Source organism: Myotis daubentonii, chromosome 4, assembly GCF_963259705.1.
Source record: "Myotis daubentonii chromosome 4, mMyoDau2.1, whole genome shotgun sequence".
NCBI lineage: Eukaryota > Metazoa > Chordata > Mammalia > Chiroptera > Vespertilionidae > Myotis > Myotis daubentonii.
In genome coordinates, this window is record NC_081843.1 from 38,194,011 (window position 1) to 38,209,331 (window position 15,321).

Consider the following 15,321-nt stretch of genomic DNA (forward strand, 5'->3'; position numbering starts at 1 on the left):
TCCCCCGAGGAGTCCCAGACTGCGAGAGGGCACAGGACGGGCTGAGAGAGACCCCCCACCCCCGAGTGCACAAATTTTTGTGCACTGAGCCTCTAGTATTATATATAAAAGTCTAAGCGACTGATCGGTAACTATGATATGCAATGACCACCAGGGGGCAGATGCTCAATGCCAGAGCTGCCAAGCGACAGCAACCTTGCAGTGTGCCCTCTCGAACTCCGGGACCCCTCGAGGGATATCTGACTGCCAGATTCAGCCTGATTCCCCGCAGGCCAGGCTGAGGGACCCCACCTGCCAGAGGGGCCCCGCTCATTCTGCAGACACCCTTTGAGCCCCTGCGCTGCCCCAGGTGCAGCCTGCTGGGGAGAAACCATGGGAGGTTGGCTCCAGGGCATGTCCTGCCTGCTAGCCACCTTCTAATTACTAATTAATTTACTTTCAATGTGCACAGGGCCTCTAGTAGTTATATAAATGAGGTTAAGTTAAAGCTGACATAGACTTACAAAACAGATAAAATATGAGTAGACATTATATAGTTTTAATGAATCCACTTCCTTTATTGCAGTAACCTCTGTACAAAGCAGCAACTGCAATACTCAATGTTAAAACATTAGAAAAGCATGTGTGACAGTTATCATACAATATTATCAAAATATTACATTTTCAAACTTAGTAAACATCCACCAGAGCGCAAATCTTTAAATTATTTCCATAGTCTTTAAAAATATGTAATATCAGAAAGTATATAAAAAGAATGTAAAAGAAAACCTAAAATACAAATGAAGTAATGTAACAAATAAATATCTGATTTAATTAACCATTAATAATCAGCGTAACACCACCATTCTCTCTAAACCCATTGAATTTTTACCTCTAGGAATAATGAATGCTCAAATGCCATTGCATAATTATTTATTTCCAAGTTACCACGAATGATTAGAACTAAAAAAAAAAAAAAAAAATGGCATTAAAATAATCAAATTCAGTATAAATAAAAGACTAGAATAGCTTTGACACTAGCTAGCATCTCTAAGAATTAATTATTGAATTTTATTAGCGCACTATATTAACCTTAAAAATTCTGACCTGGTGTCTAGTGTTAAGTAAAAGTAATGCACATTTTTAAAAAGTGAAAAGCTTCTTACATTATTTCACAGACAATATTACCCTCCCCCCATTATGCATATTTAGATATATTTTATGTACTTTATACACAATGTATGATGCATGACGTTTGGTTCCTGCAGTACAAATCACAATGATGTTTTCCTGAATGGGAAAAACTTGAAAAAAAAAAAAAAGTAAGTGTACCTGTGCACATTTCAAGATAGCAGCACTTAGTTCATGCCCTATTATCCATTTTAAAAATTCAGACATAAATAGTTTATTGACTAATCAAACATTTCTACCATTCTTACCCCCAAACACTATAAAACCTGCCATAAAAGCAACAATGTTGTGCGTTATAACAGAGGAAAAAATATTTTGGAAAACAACAATTATTTCATTTTCTTAACATTCTGAATTCAAAATTATTATCAGATCTTCATTTTTATGTTAACTTAGTTCATACTTATGCAGCAAAAATACTGCACTGTTGACAACAATAATTTTATAATTTCTATCAAGATTTATTAAAACCTGCATAAATTCTTCACCATTGAAACTTATACCAATGAACCCACAAACAGTACTTTAGATGAAATGTTCCCCATTTTCTATCTGAATGATAACTGTGTGAATTACATGCCCTTCAAATAACCACCTTTGTTCTCCAGGAAACCTGTCTCTTTCAATCTAATTTTGAACTTACGTTTACTCAAACAAAAACCATTTTAATCTAATGATTCTTGATCATTTAAAATGCAAAAAAAAGCAACGTAAATGTCATTATATATACATATGCATCTGTGTATGTATATACATATGCACACACACATACATATATGTAGATATAGATCCCTTGAAATGTTTTTAGGAAATCCTTCCTTGAATAAAAACTGAAAAACTTTACATTAATAATTGTATATAAAGCTTTTAATAACAGTACATACGCACTGTCATATTTGTACTAGTAGACTATGTCAAAACAGACATTTCAAAAGCACAATCTGGCAGTTTTTCTTAACACAAAAGTTTTAAAGTATTAAGAATGGATTAAATTTAAATGTTCAGAATAATCTGTTCAAACCTGAGTATATTAATTAAGACTAAGTGTACTTGACATTTGAATGAATTAAGCCTAAAAACATTTCACTAAGAAACCAGTGGTCCATTTAACCATTTGATGAAACATTATTTTAATGACTTGTAAAGGATGGTATAGTGAAATTCCATGTAGTGTTTGAAATATTCTATGAAATGGCAATGATTTTCCTCCAGAAAAATTATTTAGCATTTCTTAAAAGTCCCTCAGATTTAAAGAAAACTCTAAATTAGGACAAATCTCTTTTAATAAATACAATTGATTTTGAGAATTTCTGTCAAAAGAATAACTATATAATTTGTCTAAAGAATGACTATGTAATTTTTCAGCGGTATATAGAAGTACTAGATAAATCTCCAACCTTCCCTAACATTTTAGTAATATTGAATGAAGATACAAATAAGAACCACATAGAAGTTAAAAAAAAAAAAGATTTATTGGGCCTTTTCCCCCTAGATCTACATTTATACATACTCATACAATCTAAACTTGGGGTCACTTTTTGGTTCCCATTTTCCCCCCCCCCAATTAACTTGCCCTAACTCGCACCTTTAATGTCTAACATAAACCTTTACAAAAATAATAGACAACGTACAGTACTCAACACTAACTGGTCAATGGAAGAAAAGCAGTGTCCATTTTAAGGTAGAAGAGACTAGAAATAAAACTAATAGTTGAAGGCAAAGTTTGACATTCTATAAATTTATAAAAGAGGATATATGGATGAAATTTGGTTATTTTCAGAAGGCACCTCAAGGCTAAAGGCTTTTTGTATTTCTTTCATCAGTCAGAAAATAACATACTTTTATTGCTATTTAAGTAGCAAAGGAAAACTTTACTTCATGAGCTTTAGTCCAACAACAAGGAATCATCATTAAAATTGAGATACATTAATGACTAAAACTGAAGTCTCCATATACATGTCAATGGATCAACTTCCCTGTGTGCTTTCAAATTAATGAAATAGTGAAAGAAAAGTCACAGTTCGCCATTGTGATGTTAACGTGTCATTGAAGATTTCAGTTACTTCACTAGGCAATGCAGTACTGTCTGAAGGGCGGTCCACTGTGTAGAAAGTTTAAGAATAGAATGTAAGGACACTCTGATGATTCCCACGAACTAGGAGAATTGGTGGCAGGTCCTCAGACAAAGCTTCTAACCAGGCCATGTAGAGAGCACTGGATACAGCACCTTTTCGTGCAACTGGGAGACTCCTGGTATCAAAAGGAGAAAGGAAATTCAGCAATGCATTTAAGTTGAGAAGAATAAAATGTAATAAAAATTAGATTATGTCAAAATATAGTAATTAAAAGTTACTATAGTTACAGCAGATAATATTAAGTGTGGGGAAATTCTGCATAAAGTATAGCAACTACTATACTACCATAACACTACTCCTATTTTTTCAAGTTCTAACAAAATATGTTTAAAAATTTCTTCCCACAAATACCATAACCCATTTGGTATCTAACATTAAGCCCTAAATTTCCCTTTCTTCAGTAAGTATAGAATTCTTTTAAGAGAAGATGATGTTTCCATCTGATGGTAAAAGTGGAAACTAAAATAGATAAATAAAATTCAAACAATTATTTCTAGATACTCATTTTTATCTTCTTGTCTCTCTGTGCTTTCACTTCTATTTGTCGATAGTAGTAGTAGCGGCCAATTGCTCTATAGTGTTTCTAGATTCTATGTTTTACCATCTTCCATTACAGATGTATGATTACTGGCAAAACTTAATTTCTGATGTAATAATAAATGTTTATTGTTAATCAGAAGCACAATCCTTTGGTGTTAACTTTATTCAATCATTTGCCATGTTTTTGAAGGCCTGAGCTTTTCTCACCCATTTAAGAACCCAGGTTATAGGACAGAGGGAATTTGGGTTCAAGTTAATATCTAGCTAACCTGGTTCAGTGGAAGGAAAGCCAGAGTTAGCTATATTCACTGCCAGGACAATGTGTCTATATGTAAAGTCTTGTGTGTGGGAACTTGGTGCAGGATTCAGACAGGAAACCATTTTAAAAATGTAATCCTCCAAGCAACTTTATTACAGTTAAACCTCATTTTTCAAAGTCTTCCATCTCAAACAATTTGGTTCTCAACCAAGATGTTCACAGGAAAAATGTCTCAGTGGTAGAACCAAACTTCAGTTTTTAACCTGACAACCCTTTCTGGTGATACCTTAGCAAGACAAAAAGCGTCTCAAGGTAACAAAGGAGAGGATGCTTACGTTGCTGGTGAAATCAACATTAGCACAATTTTAAAACATAAAGAGGCCATCAAGAGTTGCTAAGGTTGTGAAAGAAGCAATGATCACAGGTAATTGAAGAGGTAGAAAAACTGTTGTTGATTTGGATAAAGGAAAAGCAGTGAGCTAGTGACTGCATTTTGGAGGCAGTGATATATGAACAAGCAAAGATACAGCGTTTTGACCTGAAAGACACCTCTGTAACAAGTGCTGAAGGTGTTTGATTCCTTTAAGGCTAGTAGGGGGCTTGTTCGATAAATTTAAGGAAATAAGTTTATAGACTAAACAGTACAATAGACATGCATTGTATTTGGGGGTCTGGAATGGATTAATTTAATTTACATTATTTCTAATGGGGAAAAATGATTCTGTTTGCGAACAAATCGCTTCTGGCACTGCCTTCTGTAATGAATTAAGTTTGAGAACCAAGGTGCCTGGGGTCCAAATTTGAATTTCAGGCCATCATACCCCATATGGTTGATGGCAAAGTTAAACACAGTTAAAAGGTGGGAAAATTGCAAAATATACAATAATAAAAAATTACTTAGATTCATATAAGCTTAAGATTTTTCTTTCCTCCTACTTAATTTCTTCCCATATGCTTAGAGCAAAGTGTATTTTAAAGTTTGTTTTTCCTTCTTACAACTACTAGGTCATTATGAATGTTAAATAGATATGTACTTGTATAGAAATTAACCCTAATTGCATTATCATAAAAATTAATACCTAAGAAAATCTTAGTGCAGGTATTACTTACATGACAATGATACTAGCTGTGCTTGAATGTTCCTTTAATAATTCATTTAACCTAATCTGCCGGTATGTCTGAAATGAAACAAGACAAAGTCATGCCTAGACCATTTGAAAATTGGAATCTATCATGGTTCATAAAACTCTAAGTAGACAAAAAGAAACCAAAATCAATTTTGGTAAATAAAAATCAGTTCCATAATTTTAAAAAATCATTCTTTACAAAGACCACATATAAATCCAACTTAAAGTAGATTTAATTTACACAACTGGGTCCTTCTGTAACAAACTGCAGTTCTTGATACTTTTATGTCTTAGTATTTTTTAAAAATCACATGGAAGGTTAATGAAAAGTAAGCAGAAATAAAAAAGAATACCTTGGTCTTATAAAGTTCAAGTTCATTATCTGTTATTCGCCATGGTTCATCTTCTTTCATTTTATCTGCAATATCTTGTTCTTTATCATCTTCATGAAGTCTGTATGGCTCAATCATTTCATCAAAAGCTATAATACTTAAAAACAATAGAAAGAATACTGATAACCTTATTTTGAATTACTTAACAGTATTATCTTGAAACACAAAATTATAAATTAAGCAGTTATTGTTTTCCATCTACTGTGCTCCCCTCTATACCTTTAACTACTCTGATCTTTCTCATCTATCCCTGCTCCTATGTCTAACTACCCACCCCAATAGAAGTAAATTTTCACCACAATGCCAGAATGATCCCTTTGAGCAGTAAGTCAAATTGTGTTATTCCTTTACGCAAAACACTCAAAGGCTTTCCCTTTCCCAGTTCAAATACCACTAAAGAAAAGTAGTATAAGAAAAGGTACTAGAACATTTTGAAGGGAGGGACAGGCAGATACTAAACATTTAAGTAGATGGAGAATTAATCTCTAGATCCAAAAATACTTAATAGGACAAAAGATAATTAAAAGAACATGAACAGCATTCTAATCCTCTATGAATGTGAAAAACATTTTTCAGTATTGCAATATTGTGATTTATATAAGATATTTGGTCTTCATCTACAGTTCCTGGCTCACAGCTCCCCCAACCCCTTGGAATTTCCCAAGTGTTGAGAGTTATAAAGGTGTTTTTTTTTAATTAATGAGATGATGTTTGGACCCAACCCAAGGGTGGGGCTGGTTGCCAGTTGAACCCACCTTGTGACTAGAGGTTTGGATCTTTCAGTTGTCTCCCCCTACAAACCTCCAGTGTCCCACAAAAAGGAAAGGGCTGGAGATTGAGTATAATTGCCAGTGACCAATGACTTAGTCAGTCATGACTAATTTTTAACTAATTATGGAACTGATTTTTATTATACCAAAAGTTCAATCATGACTAAGTAATGACGCTTCAGAAAAACTGGGAGGACAGCTCCTTGGTCCTTTTCCCTCTTTGTTGGAGACCAGAATGCTTCCAGGTGCCACCTTGCTGAGCCCCAAGCTCCACAAGGCCAGAAGCTCCTTTGTTGGGGACCTCACTCAATGTATCCCTTCATCTGATTGTTAATTTGTATCCTTTGTAATAAATTAGTAATCTAATGAGTAAATGGGTTTTCTTGAGCCATTCTAGCAAACTGAAATTGGAGAGGGAAGTCATGTGAACCTCTGATTTATAGCTAGTCTGTCAGAAGTATAGGTAACAACCTGTGCTTGTGGCTGGAATCTAAAGTGGAGGGCAGCCCAGCTGGTGTGGTTCAGTGGTTGAGTTTTGACCTATGAACCAAAAATCGTGGTTCAATTCCTGGTCAGGGCATATGCCCCGGGGTTACGGGCTCAATCCCCAGTGTGGGGAGTGCAGGAGGTAGCTGATCAATGATTCTCTCTCATCATTGATGTTTCTCTCTCCCTTCTTTTCTGAAATTAATAAAAACATTTTAAAAATAAAAAAAATTAAGTGGAGGGCAGTTCTTGTGAGGCTGAGCCCTTTACCTGTGTAATTTGATTCTATCTTTGGGTAGATGGTGTCCTAATCGAGTTGAATTCTCGATACTCTGCTTCTGTCTGAGAATTGGTTGGTGTGGGAAGCCTCCACACATACATTGGAATTGAGTCCTTGAACACCCTTTTCAAGTATGTCTCATACAAAGCTCCTGGTTTTTATTGTTTTATAACAGGAAACAAATCTCTCCCTGATTACAATCTTACACAATATAATCTTACTATTATTTTTTAATTTAAAGTGGATTCTTTACACCAACTTCATCATTTATTCAATGTTTATCTGAGAATTAAAATTCTGTCCAGTAATATATATATGATAACAACCATAATATTACCATCTTCAGATACACTATTCCACAAATCTTTTCATTCTTGAGAATTGTAAATGCACTTAGACTTTTCTATTTTAGTAATAAAAGAGTGTGAATAATTTCTATGTGGAGTAGGGACTGAGTGGTCATAATGAACGTGGGCATAAACAATGGAAATTTAAAGAACCATGTGGAATTTCTGTGGTATTAATGATTTTCAGAAATTTCTTATAAAGCGGTAATTGAATTCTCTGAAAATGGAAGGCCTTTAGACTTACTTTGAAATCTGCTATAAGCATGCCAACTCTCAGTGCTAAATTTAAAAAGTTATGTAACTAACAGCAGGCCAAAAGGCCATATATTAGTTTAAGTTGAATGATCTATTACTGGAGTATCTGAGCAGGTTATCCAAAAGTATCAGAAATTTGTACAAAGTAATTTATTCAATAACTTACTTTTCTTTCTTTGGTTTAGTATTAATATCTCCTAGGACCATTATATCAGAGAAGTCTATCCGAAACTTGCTAAGCAAAGTAGCCATCCTAAAACAAAAATAAATAGCACTTAGACACATTTCTATTCTATTTAGAGCTGAATCTATGTATCTGAAAAGCATGATTTATAGGAAAAATATCTATCACATACAAAACAAACCCATCTGAATTAATTTCCATTGTACATTAACAAAGTGGATCTAAAAAATTCCTTGAGAAGAGACTTCTGTTATTTTACATTTTCTGAATCTCACCCAGTAATGGACAGTGAAAGACATTAATAATGAAGTTTGAATACAACTAGTATTTTTAAATTTAATTTTAGTGGAATTATATTAAGTATAAGGATTTCAATAAAAACTAGTTATTTGTTTAATTATTTTTGGATTATTCTTCCCTCCATGTTGAATGCATATCTCAAAAGGTCCAAATATAACCTTTTGGACCAAACTGAAGTTATAACTGAGAGTAGGTTAAGTTCACAGTATTTGGGAGGGGTGGGGGATTGAACTTGGACAGGCATGGGATAGGAGCTCCAACAGCCTCTGGCTTTTCAGTAAATATCGTTTTGGAGGCAGAGTTGGCAATGAAGCCTTGGTGGCAACAATAGAAAAGTTGAAACATATAAACAGTAAAAGCAATGAACAAAACAGGATTTTATTCTTAATGAGTTTTACCCAGATGAGAAACAGGTTTAACTTTTTTAGTTATTTCTAATACTGCTTGCATAATTCACTATTTGAAATGAATAAACACTTAATTGAATTCTGGCATAAAATAAATATAACAGAAGCCCAGAATGTGATGAGTGGTATCAAGTATATTGTGATTCAGGAAGGAAATGTAACAACTAGTGGGGGACAAGGGAGAAAATTAGGGAAGGTGTAATGAAGAAGGTGGCAACTGTCCTGAACTTTAAAGGATGGAGTATTTTAACTGAGAAGTACAAAGCTATTAATAGTAGAGAGAGGAGAGTAAGCAAAGGAGTGAAAGTCTGAAACCATCTGCATTTTTAAAGCAGGTACAGAAATGTAAACTGAAGTATAAGGCAATTGGGGGACTAAGAGATAACAATAGGGAATAGGAGGGTAGATTGTAAGGACTTCGATTGCCACATTTAGCATAGACCTTCTCTGTTATGTTACAGAGGAAAAGTTATGAAGTATTTTGGGCAGAGGAATCATGAGATCAAGCTCTGCTTTCCAAACCTGAAATTGGGAGCAATGTGCAAAATACATGCAAGCAGGTCAGAGACACCACAGGCACTTAGAGAAGCACTGAACCCAGAACCAGAACTGTGACAACACAGACAGGGAGTAGATGACAATGGCTGCACACTCTCCCCCGATTTAAAAAAAAAGAGCTGCTTAACACTTTAATGCCATAAATATTAATACTTTCTAAAATGTCAATATATTTAAAAATATTACATATCAGTAAAACAATCTACAACTTAAACGTAAAGACTAACTTAAAATTAAAGATGGTTTATTTGAGAATTTTCAGCTTCAGCATAGAATAGAGCAACATAACTGACATCTTATGGATTGCCTATGGATTATTCTATCAAATCTATATAGTAATAATAAAGTATTACAGATAAATGTCCTTCAATTTAAAGTAGACTTACGCTCTCCGATCATGGTCTATTCTGTTTATTTTTCCACCAATGAATACTCTGATCTTACAATCTTTCCACTTTTTCTTGGTAGTCAGAAGGTAAGGTATCAATAAGGTCAAACCTGAATCATAAAAATAAATCATATACTAAGTACTATTTTCTTAAATAAAAACTTTTAATTCAATTTAGTCTCTAAAAACATGTTTACAACAACTCTGTAAAACTAAATTTTTCTTTCTATCCTTCCTTGATTCAGTCATAAAGCCATAAGGCAGGACTGAACTAGAAGGGAGACCCAGTGGAGTCAGGGCCCATGTGAGGAAGTCAGTGAAATGGGATTGTGACCTGGCAGAGTTGGGAGATTAGTCCCCTACAGGAAGAGGGAGGAAGGAGAATATTTGCTGAAGCTAATGGGAGCAACATTTCTCACTAAAATGAGAAACATAGAGGGAGAAGCTGGATTGAACCCTGCAGTGTTGGGCTGGAATTAGTTTTCAGCCTGTAAGTATACATACAAACACTTCTATGTGTATTTCATAGATCTGTCCACTGAGAGGGCCTGGGAGCAATGACACCCTAATACCAACGAGCACATCTAATGCCCCGTTTTTGGTTCCTCAATACCACTCTCCACTAAAAGTAATCAGGGCTTCTTAGATAAAGGGTGGTTCAACGGATGCTGTAGGGAAGTACAAAACTGAGCCTGGAACTTCTTACTGTATTAGAAAACAAAGAGTGGTTGGGACATGCCACATGGACATAACAGTCAGACTAAACAGGAAATCTGGGACAATTTGAATATCAAAACAAATAATGAGAATGACAAATCATATCCCAGTGAATAAAATAGGAATCCATGGGAAGAAATAATAGGACTGGAAAATTATCATCTGGCAACCACAAACAAACCATAACAATAATAAATTCAGGCAGAAATATCAATGGATACTAAAGATGGTGGTAACAGTTGCAGTAACAATAGTATATTTACATAGTCTCAAAGTAACTCCTCATCCCCCAAATGCCTACAATTATAAAAGGGGAAAACAGTAACTCTTCAGTGTAATAACCCTGGTGAAAACCACCTTACTCCATAGTCAAAGCTAACTTCACCAGTGATGAGACAAAGCAACATCATGTGCCACCTGATGAGATATAGACAGAAGAGCACAGCATCACTTGTGATATTTCTGCTAAAAATACATAACTTGAAAATAATTATGGTGAAACATCAAATAGCACTCCAGATTAAGTGACATTCTATAAAATATTTGGTCTATAATATTTAAATATTAAGGTCATGAAGCTCAAAGAAAGACCTAGCAACTCCCAAATTAAAGGACAATAAAGAGAGATGACAACTAAGTGCAACACCTGATTCCGAAATTAATCCTGTTGCTTTTGGGAATGTTGGCTAAACTGGAATGTGGTCTATGAGTAAGGAATACATGCCAATTTTTAGTACTATTCCCACAACTTCAGTAAATTTAAAACTGTTAAAAAAAATGTATTAACAACCTTACCTCCATCATCAAAAAGCCACCAGACATCAATAGTATTCTTTCCTTGTTTTTTCTGAAACTGTGTACTAGCTTCAAGAAGCTTTTGGTCAGCTACATTTAAAGGCACAGCAGGGCCTTTGGATTCTAAAGGATTAAGCAGAAAAAGAAGATGTAAGGAAGCTAAATATTAAAGTCCCTTTTGCTGCATTCCTACAGTTTCCTAACTTTTACATATTTCGCAGATAGTAGTATATGGTATCAATCATAAGCTTTCAATTGTTTATAATTTAAACATACAATTAAGATGGCTAGAGATAAACACATCTTCACAACAGTTAAACTCATTTAGACCATCTTGCCTATTTTCCAATATTTTGAAGCATTCTGAATGAAAGAGAATTATAAATATCAATCAAGAAAATTATAACTGCTGGATTTTGATTTTTGAAAAGATTTTTTAGGCTAACTGGACAAATTAAGTTTATGCCTTTTCTTTTCTAGTCTAGTTTTTAAACCATTTAAAGCTCAAAAAAAAATTTTAAATAAAATGTTATATGGAAGACAGAAATGGAAGACATACCAATACAATCTTAACAATTATCACAGCGAAACCTTAGTCTAAGGAAAAAAAACTCTCATTTTTATCTAGCATTTGTCCCATTAATATGTGATACCCAATTATAAAGCCACATAACCATCACATCTTTCTTTAAACCACAGAAAGATGGTGGGAACTCCCTGGAAGGGCACCCATATACTGCAAGTTGAAAGAGCAATATACCAAGGGAGTTCCCATTTATATTCCCAGTAAATTAAAAAAAAGAAATCAACACTGGCTCTGTGAGTAAAAAAATGACTATTGTGAAACTCCTAGACCAAATTTTTAAAGCAAAAATCCATAGGAAATCTGATCACGTTTGCAGAATGCCTATCATTCACTTTTCATGCTGCCACGATGTATGCAAACATGACGAATGATTTGCATGATGAAGTAATATGGCTACCAAACCACACTGCTCCATAACTCTCACCTCTATCTCCTTCTCATAAAATTCATGTACGTTGACATGACAGTGTATCTCCCAAACGCAGCAGGACTGTGAGAAATATTGTAATTTTTGAAATGAAAAATATATTAGTATCAAAATTAAGGACTTGGCTGGTACCACTGATGGTAAAGAATGCAGTGACACTGTGAATAAACCTATTTCAGTGCCTCTACTTATCATCTAAACCATGCAGTTAAAATTAAAAAATTAATACTGACTTTCAGGGTTTGAATATTTCAGAAATGCTATGATGACTTAGAAGAATTTATATTTGATATATCACCTTTTCCTGGGATGATTTAACGCTTTAATTACACTAATGATAATTTTTCTAATCTGCATTTAATAAATAACTGTAACATCACCTCACCATGAAAATAAAAACTAAGATAAAAAAGAAAATAATAAATAAGAGTTAATAGTATGAAAAAGGGGTTAAAATAAAATGATGAAAAATGCCTGCCTTTTTTCAACAGTGGTTGAGTTGGAGTCTTGCCATCCTCTTCCTCATCTAGATTATGTTTAAAAAACACAAAATATAAGTTAATTGCCTTTATATTAATAAAATAATGAAAATGTAAATAGAGCACATTTATAAACAAAACATAGTACGAAGAAACAGTCTGAAAAATAATCAAGACTGAAGATCAATATTTTCTGCACTAAGTGTTCAGGATTTAAAAAAGCAAACATTTTAGACCTCTCCAATGGGGCTACTGATTAACACCCCTAAAATTTTATTCCTCTACAACTGACCAAAACTTTAGCAGAATTTTTAAACTTTTATGCTTGAAATCAGATGACAAGATGTTGAACTATGGCTAATAGAGTAGGAATATGGCATTAAAAAATTGATGTTTCAGATAACACATAAACTTTTATCATTATGCAAATGACTGAAAAGTAATTTTGGAAACACTTAAGGGATATTTGGTATATGTTCAAATCATTTGCCACTTGAAATATTAAGGAATTTGATCAGCCAGAGTCTCTTGGTTTATATAAAATGCCAGGTTATACAGGAGAGCGATTTTTTTTTCAAATACATAAAGTTGTATATATGCATATGCAAGTATGTCTGCATATACTTGTCCGTTGACATTTAAATCCCTATAAATGTTTTCCTGGAGTTAACAGTTTTCCTAATCTCTCTCTTCTTTTTTATTTATTTATTTTTTTAAAACATAAGCTTGCATTATTTGTTTAAGGCACATAAAACTCCCAGTTTGGTCAGGGAAGAGCACACTGCAGTGGGCTCTTGAGCCAGACTCCCAGCATTCCAGTATTACCACTGACCCCTTTCCTGGCTGTGACTCAACTCCTCACTTTCCTCAGTTGTAAAGAGGATGAACAATACCTACCTCTTAATGTTATTATATTGCAAACATTAATGCACTTAAGTCAGTGCTTAGCACAAAATAAAAGGGTGCTCCTTTTGTTCTTTTGAATACTCAATAATCAAGGCAGAAATATCAAATATCTACGACTACATAATAACCATACCAGAATGTTTATAATTCTGAAGACTTTTAAAACTGTATAAACTTTCCTATGATTTCTATGATAATTTTGAAAATAATTGGAAAAATAGGAAAATAAACACAAAAAATATTAATGCTATTTTTGAATGCTAATTTCTTACGCCTGTTAATGGAACAAGAAACATTTCAATTATTTTAATTTCTTAGTATTAAATACTGTTCCTATAGATATTTGATATTATCTGTCTTTGAAGATAAAAAACATTTATAAATATAACTATGGACATTCTGTATTCATTTCAGAGAGCTCAGAAAATCAAGGAAATATTGACATTTTGATTTAAACTAAATTAAAATTATTTACATTTTTATAACAAGAAGATAAATAGAAATATACTGACCCAGTTTCCTATTTCATAAAAATAATGATTCATAAGATTATGACACATTAATGAGCTAATGTATGGATAATATCTATTAAATTGTGGAAGGCACAAAGTAGATGCTTGATAAATATTACTTCTTCCCCTTCCATCATAGTTTTATCTATTAATTTCTAACAGATTCTGTAAAGGAAAGGATTTGTTTTAGGCAAGAGAAAAGGACAAATGAAAAGTAAGAGGAAATGAAAGAATGAATACCATAAACTAAAAATAAATGCAGGAACATAAGAACAGTTCTGTCATAATCAGTTTATAGAGTTTTGAGATGAAAAAGAAAAAATTATAATCCCAAGCCAGCAAAGAACTGAAAGGGACAATGGGTCTCAACTAAGCTCTCAACTACCATTCTCTAAGCAAACAGATAAATTAAATAAGGAGGAAATAAATAAATGCATGCTTCTAAATCTAGAAATGATCAATTTTCTGAGACAGGAACTATCCAATGTTATCAATTTCAGACAAAGAATGGCAATTATTTTACAGAAATAAAAAATATGATATGGTTTGATGATTTACAGTGCAGATTTTTCTTGTTGCATGTCAACTGGGAATAGGACAGATGGAGATACTAAACTAAACAGAGGTAGGAGAGTGAGGGTGGGAGAGTAAGATTTGGAAGTCATCTCTCTTTCCTTCTCATAAACATTACATATAGATTTGTGGATGAAATTATCTGAAAGTCTCATGAAACCTGGAAATTGTTTTGTGGCTTAGAGCACATAAGTTACCAGTGGTATTATGTCTGTAATTATGGCTGAATAGTTCAGCACCCAAATACAAATAGCTTGTTTCTTCAGAAAGACTAAATTAAGAAGTAAAATTGCACTTGATTTTTTATTTCATTGTTTTACCCAAACTTCAGATGCAGAAGTAGAAATATTCTGAATATATCAACACATAAATAAAAGCCTTGGCATTTAAATACCTTGATTTACTAAAAAGAATAAAAAAGGTTAATCAATTACATAAACTTAATTTCTTTCAATATTATCACATGCTTATAATAGGTACATCACTCTAAAACAGTGGTTCTCAACCTTCCTAATGCTGCGACCCTTTAATACAGTTCCTCATGTGGTGACCCCAATTTCATTGTTACAAATTGAACATAATTAAAGCATAATGATTAATCACAAAGACAATATGTAATTATATATGTGGTGTCTGATGGTCTTATGCGACTCCTGTGAAAAGGTCATTCTACCCCCAAAGGGGTCGCGACCCACAGGTTGAGAACTGCTGCTCTAAAATTATGTTTC

The 15,321-nt window shown here is 33.5% G+C and overlaps 1 protein-coding gene across 3 annotated transcripts in view; it reads right to left on the reverse strand.

Moving 5' to 3' along the window:
* Positions 1 to 528: 528 nt before the first annotated feature.
* SLC12A2 (solute carrier family 12 member 2) overlaps positions 529 to 15,321 on the reverse strand; it is a 101,579-nt gene continuing 86,786 nt past the window's right edge. For 2 of the 3 annotated variants that reach the window (XM_059693721.1, XM_059693720.1), the window contains 7 exons: positions 12,602 to 12,649; positions 11,111 to 11,233; positions 9,597 to 9,708; positions 7,928 to 8,014; positions 5,585 to 5,720; positions 5,215 to 5,282; positions 529 to 3,420 (listed from right to left, as the gene is read on the reverse strand). In XM_059693721.1, coding sequence (XP_059549704.1) covers positions 3,285 to 3,420; positions 5,215 to 5,282; positions 5,585 to 5,720; positions 7,928 to 8,014; positions 9,597 to 9,708; positions 11,111 to 11,233; positions 12,602 to 12,649 — 710 coding nt within the window. In that variant the 3' untranslated portion in view covers positions 529 to 3,284. The remainder of the gene's footprint in view (positions 3,421 to 5,214; positions 5,283 to 5,584; positions 5,721 to 7,927; positions 8,015 to 9,596; positions 9,709 to 11,110; positions 11,234 to 12,601; positions 12,650 to 15,321) is intronic. The other variant, XM_059693722.1, reaches the window with a different exon arrangement.